The sequence below is a fragment of the Pongo abelii genome, chromosome X (genome assembly GCF_028885655.2).
Source record: "Pongo abelii isolate AG06213 chromosome X, NHGRI_mPonAbe1-v2.0_pri, whole genome shotgun sequence".
Lineage (NCBI taxonomy): Eukaryota > Metazoa > Chordata > Mammalia > Primates > Hominidae > Pongo > Pongo abelii.
In genome coordinates, this window is record NC_072008.2 from 48,415,689 (window position 1) to 48,430,552 (window position 14,864).

At 44.0% G+C, this 14,864-nt stretch overlaps 2 protein-coding genes across 7 annotated transcripts in view; one reads left to right on the forward strand and one right to left on the reverse strand.

Annotated features, from left to right (window-relative positions):
- The window catches only part of ZNF182 (zinc finger protein 182), a 31,847-nt gene extending 23,257 nt beyond the window's left edge, over nt 1-8,590 (reverse strand). Inside the window, exons 1-3 of one of the 6 annotated variants that reach the window (XM_054544035.2) lie at nt 8,447-8,590; nt 8,046-8,240; nt 7,113-7,171 (exon numbers count right to left, since the gene is read on the reverse strand). Coding sequence is in view for 3 of the 6 variants with exons in the window: in XM_009234799.4 (XP_009233074.2) it covers nt 7,113-7,127 (15 nt within the window). In the remaining 3 variants the exon portion in view is untranslated. 6 annotated transcript variants of the gene reach the window in all.
- Nucleotides 8,591-11,511: 2,921 nt separating this feature from the next.
- On the forward strand, nt 11,512-14,258 carry SPACA5 (sperm acrosome associated 5). The gene is made up of 4 exons (XM_002831584.5): nt 11,512-12,471; nt 12,900-13,058; nt 13,889-13,967; nt 14,072-14,258. The coding sequence occupies exons 1-4, from the start codon at nt 12,327-12,329 to the stop codon at nt 14,166-14,168; spliced, it is 480 nt and encodes a 159-aa protein (XP_002831630.1). The 5' UTR covers nt 11,512-12,326; the 3' UTR covers nt 14,169-14,258.
- Nucleotides 14,259-14,864: the final 606 nt, after the last annotated feature.

A 14,864-nucleotide genomic window follows, 5' to 3' on the forward strand; every position in this document is an offset into this window, starting at 1 on the left:
TGCAGAAACATGAACAGATTCTGGGACCTGTGGGACAATACCAAAAGGTCCAGAATTCATGCCATCAGAGTTCCAGAAGGAGAGGAGAAAGAGGATAGTACAGAAAAATATCTGGAAGAAATAATTCCTGAACACTTCCCCAAATTTGGCAAAAGACAAAAATCTATATGTTCAAGAGGCTCAGCAAGTCCAAAACAGGATAACCCCAAAGAAATCCACACTCAGACACATCGTCACCAAACTGCTGAAAACTAAGGACAAGTGAAAAACAACATATTATTTACAGGAGAACAACTATTTAAATGACTGTGGATTTCTCATGAGAAACCAGGGCGTGCAGAAGAAGTGGAACAGCATTGTGAAAGTTCCAAAAGAAAACAACAGTCCACTGAAAAATCTATATGCAGTAAAAATCTCCTTCAGAAATGAAGGTGAAAGAAGACATTCTCAAGGAAGGAAAACCAAGACCATGTTGCCAGCAGACTTGCTCTGAAACAACTGCCAAAGGCAGTTCTTCATAACAGGCAATTGATATCAGAAGGAAACTTAAGATTGTGAACAATGAAGGAAGAACATCAAAGTGATAAAAATCTGGGTAAATAGAATAGATTATCCTTGAGTTCTTTAAAATACATTTGACAGTTGGAAGAGAAATAACATTTTCTGGTAGAATTTTCAATGTATGTGAAAGTAATATTAATACATAAGACAACAAAAACATAAAGGGGAGAGGGAAAAGGGACTTATAAGATGGTAAGGTTCACACACTCCATTTAAAGCGGTAAAATATTGATGCTAAGCATGTTGTGTAAACTTAAATATGTACGGTAATTTGCAGGGCAACCACCAAAAAAAAACTATTTAACTCTGTAAATAGATATAGTAAAAAACACAATAGACAAATAAAAATGTAATCTAAGAAAATGTTCAAATAACCCAAAAGAAACAGAGGAATAAAAGGGGAGAAAAACCAGAAAACAAATAATAAAGTGGTAAATACCTAAATCCAAGAGAATCAATAATTACATTAAATGTCAATGGACTGAATGTACCAATTAAAAGGAAGAAGTTTTCAAAATGGATTAAAAAAAATTACCCAACTGTTATGGACTGAATGTACTCCCACACCACAAATTCATACATTGAAGCCCCAAACTGCAATGTGACTGTATTTAGAGACTGGGTCTTTCTAAAGGCAATTAAGGTTAAATGAGGTCATAAGGGTGGGGCCCTAACCCAGCAGAACTGGTGTACATATAAGAGAAATGGACATCAGAGCTTGCTCTCTGTGTGTGTGAGCAGAGGAAAGGCCATGTGAGGACACAGCAACAAGGTGGCCATCTGCAAGCCAGAAAGAGTGCCCGAGGCTAAAACTAAATCAGTCAGTACCTTAATCTGGGACTTCCCAGGTTCTGGAACTGTGAGAAAATTAATTTCTGTTGTTTAAGCCACCCAATCTGTGGTACTTTTTATGGCAGCCCGAGCAGACTAATATACCCAGCTACATGCTGTCTAAAAGAATATACTGGCTGGGCACGGTGGCTCACGCCTGTAATCCCAGCACTTTGGGAGGTCGAGGTAGGCGAGTCACCTGAGCTCAGGAGTTCGAGACCAGCCTGGGAGACATGGCAAAATCCCATCTCTACAAAAAATTAGCCAGTCGTGATGGTGTGTGCCTGTGGTCCCAGCTACTTGGGAGGTTGAGGTGGGAGGATCACTTAAACTCGGGAGATCAAAGCTGCAGTGAGCCGAGATCATGCCACTGCACTCCAGCCTGGATGAGAGAGGGAGATCCTGCTAAAAAAAAAAAAAAAAGCAAACAACAACAACAAAAAACACAACATGCTTCAAATATAATAATACAGGTAGGATAAAAGTAAGAATGGAAAAAAGTAAACCATTGAAATACTAACCAAAGAAGACTGGAGTGACCATATTTAATAACAGCCAAAGTAGACTTCAGAGCCAAAACTCATCCAGGATAATGAATGACATAAGGATAAAAAAATTCACCGGCCAGGCACAGTGGCTCACACTTGTAATCCCAGCACTTTGGGAGGCTGAGGCGGGCAGATCACTTGAGGCCAGGAGTTCAAGACCAGCCTGGCCAACATGGCAAAACCCCGTCTCTACTAAAATACAAAAATTAGCTGGGCGTGGTGGTGGGCGCATGTAATCCCAGCTACTTAGGAGGCTGAGGCAGGAGAATCGCTTGAAACCGGGAGGGGGAGGTTGCCGTGAGCCAAGATTGCACCACTACACTCCAGCCTGGGTGACAGAGCAAGACTCCATCTTAAAAAAAAAAAAAATTAATTAATTCACCAAAAAGATATAACACTCCTAAAAGTGTATGCATCTAACAACAGAGCTTCAAAATATATGAAGGGAAACTGATACAACTGACAGGAGAAACAGGCAAATCTGCAATAATAACTGTATACTCAATACTCTTTTCTCAGTAACTGACAGAACCAGTAGACAGAAAATCAGCAAGAATATAGAACTAAACACCATCAACCAACTGTGTGCAATTGAGATATACAAAACACGCCACTATAAAACAACAGAATATACATTCTTTTCTTCTTTTTTTTTTTTTTTTTTTTGAGACAGAGTCTCGCTCTGTCACCCAGGCTAGAGTGCAATCATGGCGTGATCTTGGCTCACTGCAACCTCCACCTCCTGTGTTCAAGCAATTCTCCTGCCTCAGCCTCCCAAGTAGCTGGGACTACAGGCACGTGCCATGACAGCCGGCTAATTTTTATATATATATTATTTTCAAATGCACATGGAACATTCACCAAGAAAGGCCATATCATGAGTCAGAAAACCAAATTTAACAAGTGTAAAAGAACTGAAATCATGCAAAGTATAATATGTTCTTAGACCATAATGATTTTTTTATAGTAATAGATAACAGGAAAATCCCTAGGTACTTGAAAATTAAATATCATTCTTCTAAATAATACATTGGTCAAAGAGGAAGTCTCAAAGAAAATTAGAAAATACTTCAAACTGAACAAAAATGAAAATACAACATATGAAAATTTGTGGGATGCAGCTAAAGATGTGCTTAGAGGAGGCCGGGTGTGGTGGCTCACACCTGTGATCCCAGCACTTTGGGAGGCCGAGGCAGGTGGATCACCTGAGGTCAGGAGTTCAGGACCAGCCTGCCCAACATGGCAAAACTTGTCTCTACTAAAAGTACAAAAATATTAGCTGGGCGTGGTGGCAGGCGCCTGTAATCCCAACTACTCGGGAGGCTGAGGCAGGAGAATTGCTTGAACCCGGGAGGCAGAGGTTGCAGTGAGCCAAGATCGCACCACTATACTCCTAAGTGACAGAGCGAGACTCCGTCTCAAAAAAAAAAAAAAAAAAAAAAGAATCACCATATGGTCCCGTAATATCACTCCTGGGTATACATCCAAAGGATCTGAAATTAGCATGTCAAGGAGATATCTACAATCCCATGTTTATTGCAGCATTATTTGCAACAGTCAAGTTATGGAATCAACCTCAGTTTCCATCACTGGATGAACAGATAAAGAAAATGTGGCATATATACACAATGGAATATCATTCAGCCTTTAAAAAGAAGGAAATTCAGGCCGGGAGCGGTGGCTCACGCCTATAGTCCCAGCACTTAGGGAGGCCAAGGCAGGCAGATCACCTGAGGTCAGGAGTTCAAGACCAGTCTGGCCAACATGGTGAAACCCCGCCTCTACTAAAAATACAAAAATTAGCTGGGCATGGTGGCAGGTGCCTGTAATCCCAACTACTCAGCAGGCTGGGGCAGGAGAATCACTTGAACCTGGGAGGCAGAAGTTGCAGTGAGCCAAGCAGCCTGGGCGACAAAGCAAGACTCCATCTCAAAAAAAAAAAAAAAAAAAAGAAGGAAATTCTGCCATTTGCAACAGTGGATGAACCTGGGGGACATTATCCTAAGTAAAATAAGCCAGGTACAGAAAGATAAATACTGCATGTGCTCACTCATATGCAGAAGCTTAAAAAATTCTTCTCATACAAGTAGAGTTGTTCTCATAGAAGACCAGTGGTTACTAGAGGCAGGAAAGGGTTGCGGGGTGGGTAGCCAAAGGTTGGTTAACAGATACAGTACAGCTGGATAGAAGGAATAAGTTCTAGCATTCTACAGCACTGTAGGGTGACCATAATTAACAACAATTTAGTGTATATTTTCAAATAGCCAGAAATTTCTGAATGTTCTCAATACTAAGAAATAAATGTTTGAGATGGATATGCTAATTATCTTGATTTGATCATTACACATTGTAGACATTTACCAAAACATCCCAGTATACCCCATAAATATGTATAATTATTATGTGTCAATTTAAAATAATAAGGCTGGGCACAGTGGCTCACGCCTGTAATCCCAGCACTTTGGGAGGCTGAGGCAGGCAGATCACCTGAGGTCAGCAGTTTGAGACCAGCCTGCCCAACATGGTGAAACCCTGTCTCTACTAAAAATACAAAAATTAGCCAGGCGTGGTGGCACATGCCTGTAGTCCCAGCTACTCAGGAGGCTAAGGCAGGGGAATTGCTTGAACCTGGGAGCTGGAGGTTGCAGTGAGCCGAGATCGCACCACTGCACTCCAGCCTGGGCGATAGAGCAAGACTCCATCTCAAAAAAAAAATTAAAACATTAAATAATAAAATAATAAAGCAAAAAAAAATTCTCAACAATTGGGGTTAGAACAATTGGAAATCCATATGCAAAATGATGAAACCTGACCTAATCCTCATACCTTATACAAAAATTAATGCAAAAGAGCCGGGCGCTGTGGCTCACGCCTGTAATTCCACCACTTTGGGAGGCTGAGGTGGGCGGATCACCTGAGGTCAGGAGTTCAAGACCAGCCTGGCAAACATGGTGAAACCCTGTCTCTACTAAGAATATATAAATTAGCCAGGTGTGGTGGCACATGCCTGTAGTCCCAGCTACTCAGGAGGCTGAGGCACGAGAATCACTTGAACCCAGGAGGTGGAGGTTGCAGTGAGCCAAGATGGCGCCACTGCACTCTAGCCTAGGCAACAGAGTGAGACTCCATCTCAAAAAAAAAAAAAAAAAAATTAATGCAAAAGGAATCATCTATCTAAATGTAAAATCTAAAACTATAAAATTATACAATAGGAGAAAATCTTCATGACCTAGTGTTAGGCAAAGTTCTTAGACATGACACCAAGGGCATGATCCATAAATAAATGATTCATAAATTGGAAATTTTCCAAATTAAAAATTCTTGCTCTGCAAACAACGTTATGAGAAGAAAAGAACAAGCAATACACTTGGAGAAAACATTTACAAACCATGTATCTGACAAAGGACCTGTAAAAAGGATATATAAAGAACTCTTAAAACTCAACAGCAAGAAAATCCAACTGAAAAATGGGCAGAAACTTTTGAACAGACATTCATCAAGAGGATAGACCAAAAATAAATAAGCATATATAAAGATGCTTAACATCTTTAACCATTAAGGAAATGCAAATTAAAATCATTATGAGATAAATGACTACACAAAAAATACTGACAATACCAAGTACTGACAAAAATATGGAACAATTGGAATTCATACATTGCTGGGAGAAATGAAAATGGTTCAACCACTCTAGAAAATAATTTGGCAGATTCCTAAAAAGTTAAACATACACTTACCATATGACCCAGTAATTCAATATTTACTTCGCAGAAATGAAAACCTATGTTCACACAAAACCCTGTGCATGATTGTTTAAAGTAGCTCTACTCATAATTGCCAAAAACTGGAAATAACCCAAATGTCTTTCAACAGGTGAATGGATAAATACACTGTGGTACATCTATACCATGGACTACTATTCAGCAATAACAAAGAAACAACTACTGACACACACAACTTTGATGAATCTCCAGGGAATTGTGCTGAGTGGAAACAAACAAAAAAATCCCAAAAGGTCACATACCATACGATCCATTTCTATTACATTCCTGAAATGACAAAATTCCCAAAACGGAAAACAGATTTGTAGCTGCCAAGAGTTTAGGAATGGGTATGGGGGAGGAAGGGCAGTGGCTGTGGCTATAAGGGACAATTTGAGGGATCCTTGCGATGATGGGGCTCGACCATATCAATGTCAACATCCTGACTTTGATATTGTACTATGGCTTTTGCAGGATGTTATCATTGGGGGAACCTAGGAAAAGAGTACACAGGATTTCTCTGTATTATTCTTTCAATTGCATGTAAATCAATCATCTCAGAAAGAAAAGGTGACATAATACATGACACCTCACTTATATGACATTCTTGAAAAGACAAAACTATAGTGACACAGAACAGACCTGCCGCTGCCTGAGGTTACAGGTTGGGGAAGATATGTCTATTAACAGAGTAGCATGAAGGAGTTTTTTTGGGGTGATGAAACTATTATCTATCCTATAGATTAGTTCCACCAATCTAACAGAAAAATCAATTTCACTGTATGTTAATTTAAAAAATAAAAACGTTTAAAGTGAAAGAAAAAATATGGTGGGCTGCAGGTATCTGAAAAATTTTTGTCTCTTGGACAAAAGATAATTCAAAGTCCAACTAAGAAAACTGCTTCAGGAAAATCATGGGAAAGACAAGCAGGTTCCCTGAGAGATTTCATTCCCAAGTTATATTTTGACATGATGTCTCCAGCTCACTGAGGAAAGCTGTAGCACATATCTGCAGGAAAGCATTTGTCACCAGGCTGTGGTTGAGGGCAACTGCACTATCCACATGAAGACCCAGCAAAGAAATACCTTTAAACACAATTCCAGGCAACCTTGACTTCCCATGAAGGCTATGTGCTCTCTCCTGATGAGTAAGGTGAGCCAAGGTACTGGTTATGTTTCCCTTTGGCTACCAGAAGGCTCAAAGAGAAACTGACAGCCCAACATCAATATCTGTTACACCCTGAGTCCTGCACACCTCTACATTCTAACTTGGCCTTGATCTGTTGTCTCTTATTTTGCCTGATCCTAATCCTTATTTACAAATATTTTCCTATTTTATGGCAGAGATTTCCACATATTTCGTCACATCCACAGTAAAACAGAGGAATGAAGAAACAGACAACATACTTACCTGGGGTTTGGCCATTTCCTGCTCTTCTTGGGAAAAAGCAGAGATGTGTGATGGCTGAGCTGGAACAAGTGGAGAAGAGTACAGCAGATGAGGAGACCCCATCAGACTTTCAGTGCCCAGAATTAGCTGCCTAGCAATCCCCTCACATCAGCTGGCCATCAGACTGCTCTCTGGAAGAGTCTGGGCAACCATGTGATTTTAACAATCTGTGTATTACTCACTCTTCATGTGAACATTGAACACAAAAGGTTTTATATACACGTATATTAAATTGTGTACTGACCCATAAAGTGTATTTCTAGGTATTTTCCTTAAGGAAATAATTTATCATAATGTTTCATAATTTCTCTGTACGTACCCACGTCTCAGCATTGATTTCAATAATGCCAAACTTAAACGATCCTCTATGACCCATAAGGGATTAATAATAACAAAATATAAAAGATAAAATGCTACAAAGCTGTTAAAAGCGTTATATGGAACTGTACAGTATCTATGCACTTTGTGGTATATGTATCTCAACTAAACGTTTTTAAAAGGTGTACAAAAAAATCTTAAGCTGAATTACATTAAACTTTTATATGAAAACAAAGTAGGTTTTAAAACTGCGGGAATCCATTTTAAAGCTATATGTTAAATGTTTAAAAGGCATACCCCTATACACACCAAAAATGTCTAAAAATGGACATTTAAATGTGTGGGGGAAGAATTAGTTCCTTTTGATTTTCTTTTCCTCTATTTCTGAATTAATCTATAATTCAAATGTTATTTATTAAATGCCAAAAAAACTACACTCTAAAACTATTATCCCAATTACATTTTACCCCCATCTGCCTCAGACCCCGCACGTACCCCTCCTCCTAGGCCCCCAACTCTGGGCGAGGCCCGGGGTCAGGTGAGACCTCGCAGGTGCCTCTCCTTCCTTCTGCTCACCTCACCGGGGCCGCCTTGCCCAGGAGCCGGAAAGAGGCCTTCGGGTGCGGGGGTGCAGGTTCACTTCGGCGGGAGCATTCACACCAGGCCCCCACCTCGGGGCTTGGGCAAGGGGAGAGGGCAGAGGGAGAAGCGGGGCGCGTCTAAAGAGGGGTCTGAGGGATGCGCATGAACCCTTAGGGGCAGGTCACTGTGCTGGAAAATGTGTAAAAGTCAAAGTTTAATAAGCCCCATTTAATCTTGCTTAGCCCCCATAACTTTGTTCACCAGTGAGCCCCTAGAACCTCGTCCACTGACCTCTCGGTCCCCCATCACTCAACCCCCAACTCCCACTTCACTCATCCCACAGAACTCCCCATCACTCAGCCCACGACCCCTAGCACTTGCCCCCTCAACCTCACTCTCTCTCGATAACAGATTTTCTTTCTGCTCGCTGCTCAGGAGACCGTTACAAAGCCTGGCCCCAACAAGCACTTCCGCTTCGGGACCGACTCTTTGGCACCGCAGCCTAAAGGGCTGCAGCGGTCGGTTCTGCGCAAGCTCAGTGGCGCCTTTGAGACCCCGTCCGCCAATAGTCAACATGGGGCCACAGCGCAGGCGCAGAGAGAAGGTAGCCTTGCCGGTGACGTCACTGCTCCAGGCGAGATGGCCGCACCCACCGTGTCTTTTCGCTTCTGGGGCTGCGTCGCAAAGCGGGTGTTTACTAAGTTCTGCAGAGGCTGGCACTCCTAAGACTTCAGACACCAATTTTCTTACGGCAGGGCGGGGAGGGGAAGTGCCCAACTAAGGAAAAGATTCTAGCAGGTGGCAATTTCGCACTTTGAACTTGGAGGGCAGCAACAGGGTTGCAGGTGTAAAACAACGGGAAGGCAGGGTGCGTGGCTAAATTGCTCTGCGTGCACAAAGAGTAGGAGGTAGGGAAAAGTCCGCCAGTGGCCAGGACTGAGAGTTTACGTTGTAGCGTTTGAAGGACGGTAGGTCGGTATGCTGACAAACAAGCTGAAAAATAAACGGCGGTGTGGGACACACACACCGGGGGTGAAGGGGTGTATTAAGTGGTGGCTAACAGATTGCTTTTTCTGGATGGGTAGACAGTGTCAGTGTGTTGGGAGTGTAGGGGGTGTAGGCTGGGGCCAGGTGCTGTAGGGCCTCCTTGGCCAGGGAGCTCATATTTCATTCTGGACATATGGGAAACCATAAGAAGGATCCGATTTGTAAAGACCAGTCTGAAGCAATCTAGCATTATATAGTAACGTTAAAAATACACATATATTGGGCTGGGTGCGGTGGCGTGCGCCTGTAATCTCAGCACTTTGGGAGGCCAAGGTAGGCGGATCACCTGAGGTCAGGAGTTCAAGACCAGCCTGGCCAACATGGTGAAACCCCGTCTCTACTAAAAACACCAAAAATTAGCCGGGCTTGGTAGCACGCCTGTGATTCCAGCTACTCTGGAGGCTGAGGCAGGAGAATCGCTTGAACCCGGGAGGCAGACGTTGCAGTGAGCCAAGATCGCACCACTGCACTCCAGCCTGGGCAACACAGTGAGACTCCATCTCAAAAACAAAAAACAAACAAACAACAACAAAAGGAATGGAGCTTCCCAGTAGACAAGGCAAAGAAAGAAAGTAAAAAAGGAACTCACGTCTGTTGCTCCCTGACACATCAGCACCTCCTGGGTATACAATTTATCCACTCTCTCAATGCATTAGGAGGTAGAAAATAGAAAGGGCTGGTCCTTTAGGGCCCATCACAGTGTCGCCCCTTCTAGCACCTAAACGTCATCTCCAACCACTTTGTACACACACAGCTACACAAAGGAGGAAATCCTTTAGGGTTGGTGAGAGTTGGGGGGCAGAGGAGCCAGTGATACAGCCCCTCAGCAACTATCAGAGGGCCCACAATGTGCATGCACAAGCTATGTGAGGCTAACTTTGCTGCTGCAGAGAAAGGACCCCCACTCTCTGTCCTGGGTATCCTCTACCATCAGTCCCTACAGGTGTGACCTCCTCATACAGTAACCTAAGCAGCAGGTGGCTAGGTGAAGGAGAGTGAGAAGCTGACAGGTGGCTGGTCCCACCACAGAGTCTGCACCATATGACATTCCCACCCAAAGACAATGAGAGAAGCCCCCACGTGGCTGGCGAGTTATCATTACAATTGCTCTTATGATACATTTTATCAAGACCACAAAAGCCTTGCCAATTGTGAGCAGTCATTTTGGACCAGAAGCAGCAGGTGAGGTTGACAGAGCAACAGCACAGAAGGAGCCAGGTCTCTGGTGACCTTGGAGCCACCACACTAGCCCTGGATTACCTGCCTCCAAAAGAGGAATCTGCTTCCCTCCTCTTGAAGCCACTGGTGTTTGTGGTGGGGTTGGTGCGTGCAGCCAAATCAAATCCTGAGCAATCCATCAGACTTTTCTGTGTTGGCCAATGTGAGTGTCAGCGAACAGGAGACACATGGGACTGGTGGGTGAGGGGCATGAATAATGGTGACTGAAGGGCAAATTGGGAGTAAATGAGAGCAAGGAGAGGCAAAAGACAATGGAATGGAGGTGAATGAACACCAGAGTGGAGTGGATATGGGCCAAAGTGAGGGAATGACTATGCCTGCATTCAATTATGAATGAATTTGAGATTATGATGAGATTAAGTAAATGATGGGAAATGAGGCACAGTCTCAGTGGAAAAAAGGTGAAAGTGGGAGCAGACTCTGAATGAATGGGGCAACTGAAGGGGGTGAATGTGAGTGGAGTTTATATGAGTACTAAGGATTAAAGTGTGAATGAATGGTGGTTTTATGAGGCACAAGATGAATGAAGAGAGGGGAATTTAGGGAGACAGTAGGAGTGAATGGGGGTAATGTGGGATGGAAAGGGAAGAATGGGGTGCGGGAGGGACAGAATAAAAGAGTGGAGATGGATACATGGTAGAATGTGAAGCAGGCCGAGTTTGAGTGTGGGTGCTATGAGGGAGAAGGATGACTAGAGATGACTGGGATTAGATGGGCGTAATACAGGGTAGTAGCCCAGGAACGTGGGTGCACAGGGATCCCAGTGGGAATCGGCAAATGTGAATGAGCTGAAGAGTGCGCATGAATGGAGGTGATGTTGGGCAGAGTGAGAGGGAATGAAAGTGAAGAGCAGAGGATGGGTGAAGGTGGGTGTTGTGAGGCAGAGAGTGGATGAAGGCTCCATGGCCTCGGGTGAGTAAAGCGAGGAAACATGGGGAGCCCAATGTGAGCAAAAGTAACAAATTTGAGGCACAGTGTGACAGAATGCGGGTACTGGGAGGCAGAATGGCAGCCATGAATCAGGAGCAGAATATGAGCAAGAAGAGGGTGATAGGGGTTACAATGGGAATAGATTTAAATGAATGAGGCAGTGAGAGGCAGAGTAAGAGTAAATGGAGACAATGAAGAGAAAACTGAGAAAGAACAGTGACTGGAGTGCAGTGGTGCGATCTTGGCTCACTTAGCGTAGGCTAAGTATGTGTGGGTAACTTCAGCTAGTGTTTGGGAGTAATAGGGACAGAGCTCCAGGAAATGGGGGTGTTCCTGGAACAGCATCTGAGAGAATAGAGGTGAAGGAGGGGCAGAAGGGGAGTGAATGGGGGAAATAATGAGGCCCCGGGTCAATGAAAGAAGCTGAAGGCTGGGCCACGTGCAAGTAAGCCAGAGTCATTTGATGCAGGGGCGGGAAATAGAGGTAAAGATAGGAAATGAGTCTGAGTGAGAGTGAGTGGAGTGAAGAAGGAATATGACATGAAAGAATTTGGGTAATGCTAAGTAGACTGTGGGGAATTGCGATAATATGAGGCCCAGTATGGGTGAATATAAGTGGCTGAAAGGCAGTGTAAGTGAATGGAGGAACAAAAGGCAGAATGAGAATGAAGTTGAAAAAGCAGTCAAGCATAAGAATGTATATGTAATATGCCATTTGTAATATGAAATGTGGGGCACATTCCAGTAAATTAGGATGGAACAGCACTTTAAGTGCAGAGAGGTGAACAAGGTACCAAGGATGAGTGCTATGGTTTGAATGTGTCCCTTCCAAAATTCAGATGTCAGAAACTTAATCCCCAATGCAACAGTGTTGGGAGGTGGGGCCTTTAATCCCCAATGCAACAGTGTTGGGCGATGTTTAGGCTTCTGTGTTGCGTGTTCCAGAATCTACCACTTAGACCTTTGCTCATAGAGCCCAGAGTTCCAGAATGCCCCTAATTCCGAACACTACAGGGTGAGTCTGGAGCAAGTCACCTGGGAGGGCTTACAGGTGCCATAATGAAGGCCTGGGGCACTGTGGTAGTGACCTTGGCCACGCTGATGGTTGTCACTGTGGATGCCAAGATCTATGAACGCTGCGAGCTGGCAGCAAGACTGGAGAGAGCAGGGCTGAACGGCTACAAGGGCTACGGCGTTGGAGACTGTGAGAATCCAGTTGCCCCAAATCCCATCCAAACCCTGAGCCACCCACCACATTCAGACCCAGGCCCCCTCTTGTCCTTTATCACCTCTCCAGGCCTGGGCATGATCCTTTGAGTCACTCCCTGACTGACTATGCTGAGTAGTTTAACTAACTCTAACTCCACCACCATTATTGCCTTCACAACCATCACCTCCATCTCTGCCATCAACACCATCACTACAATCAATATCATCACCACTGTTACCATCATGAATACCATCGCTACCGCCATCACTGATGTCTCACCAGAATCACCAATATCACCACCACTAAACCAAGATCACCACCCTCACAACTGAGATGACAACCATCCCTGTCCTCCCCCCATCCTATCCTTCCCTATTCCCAGGCTCTATAACTACTCCCTGCCTCCCTTCTCCCTGCCCCAGGGCTGTGCATGGCTCATTATGAGAGTGGCTTTGACACCGCCTTCGTGGACCACAATCCTGATGGCAGCAGTGAATATGGCATTTTCCAACTGAATTCTGCCTGGTGGTGTGACAATGGCATTACACCCACCAAGAACCTCTGCCACATGGATTGTCATGGTAAGTCAGCACTGGGGACACACTGAAGCCCTGCTGGGCCCTACTCTCCCACACATGGAGGGCAAGGTTGTTTAAGCCATAATCTCCTGCAACAAGAGAAAAATGATGGGAAAAGGAGAAAAGTTGCCTGAGCTATTAGAGACACCATCCTGTATCCCTACCCAGACTATCCTGAGAGGTTGTTTAGGACAGAAGAGCTCAGAGCTCCCAATCCTCACCCAGAATGGACACTGCAGTTTTCTTAGACTCAGAAAACAGGAAACTTACCTCCATGTGGAACAGAGATAGAAACTGTCCTGATTTGGGGTCAAGATTACCCAGGCCCTGAGGAAAGAAACAGAGTGTCTGGTTCTAGAAACAGAAACAGATAACCTCCATGCAGAAATGACAGAACTTTCCAGATAAGACTGGTGTTGTTGAGGACAAAATAGAATAGCAGTTAAAGTTGTTCAGTGTTGGCCAAAATGGTGGTTGAGGTTGTCCAAGACAGGAAAAAACGGAGACTGAGGTTATTTGGGGCCAGCCCAAATGGAGGTTGAGGTTGTCCAGGACCAGACAGTATGGAGGTTGGGGTTATTCATAACTAGCCAACATGACAATCTAGATCATCCAGGATCAGTCAACATGAGTTAAGGTTGTACAGAACCAGCTAACATGGTGATTAAGATCATTCATAACCAACCGACAAGAGAATCAAGGTCATCAAGAACCAGTCAACATAGTGGTTGAGGTTCTTCAGGCCCCAAGGAACCCAAAACCCTTGAGCCCTCCATTCACTGTTACCCTATCCCCAATGCACCAGATCACCATGTCCCTCTCTTCCCCCTCAGACCTGCTCAATCGCCATATTCTGGATGACATCATGTGTGCCAAGCAGATTGTGTCCTCACAGAATGGGCTGTCTGCCTGGTAAGTTCATGGGGATGGCCCAGACCATGGGCAGCCAGGGATAGTGTCACTGCCACCCCATCAACCTGTCCACTTCATCCTCTCTCCTTTCCTTCATTTTCCAGGACTTCTTGGAGGCTACACTGTTCTGGCCATGATTTATCTGAATGGCTCAAGGGGTGTGATATGCACGTGAAAATTGATCCAAAAATTCATCCATGACTCAGATTCGAAGAGACAGATTTTACCTTCCTTTCATTTCTTTCTGTTGTGCATTTAATAAAGGATGGTATCTATAAACAATGCAAAAGATGCTCTGATGTCTGACTCTCTTCATTTATTCAATGCTTGGAGGTATGCTCATTCCGTCACTTCCTCCATATATTCAAAGCTCTAATTAAGAAATACCAGATCACTCAGGGTGGGGAAGGAAGGGAGGATAGTGTTGTGAATCAAGAGCATGTTGTTCTCCTGGGTTCAGAAACCATCTCTACCACCTACTAGCTGTGTTGCCTTGGAAGAGATACTTAAATTCTCTGTGCCTCAGTTTCATCATCTGCTAAATAAGGATGATAATAATAGTAACTACTTGATGGGGTTATTGGGAGGATTAAATGAATTAATATTTGTAAAACGCATAAAGTGCTTGGTACATAAGACAGTTATAGGTTTGGAGATAGAGGAGTGGGATGGGAGAGATGAAAATTGGCTTCCCTTAAAAACAATCACTCTCAGTGGGGTGCAGTGGCTCACGCCTGTAATCCCAGCACTTTGGGAGGCCAAGCCAGGTGGATCATGAGATCAGGAGTTCGAGACCAGCCTGGCCAATATGGTGAAACCCCATCTCTACTAAAAATACAAAAAAAATTTTAGCCGGGTGTGGTGACATGCACCTGTAGTCCCAGCCACTCGGGAGGC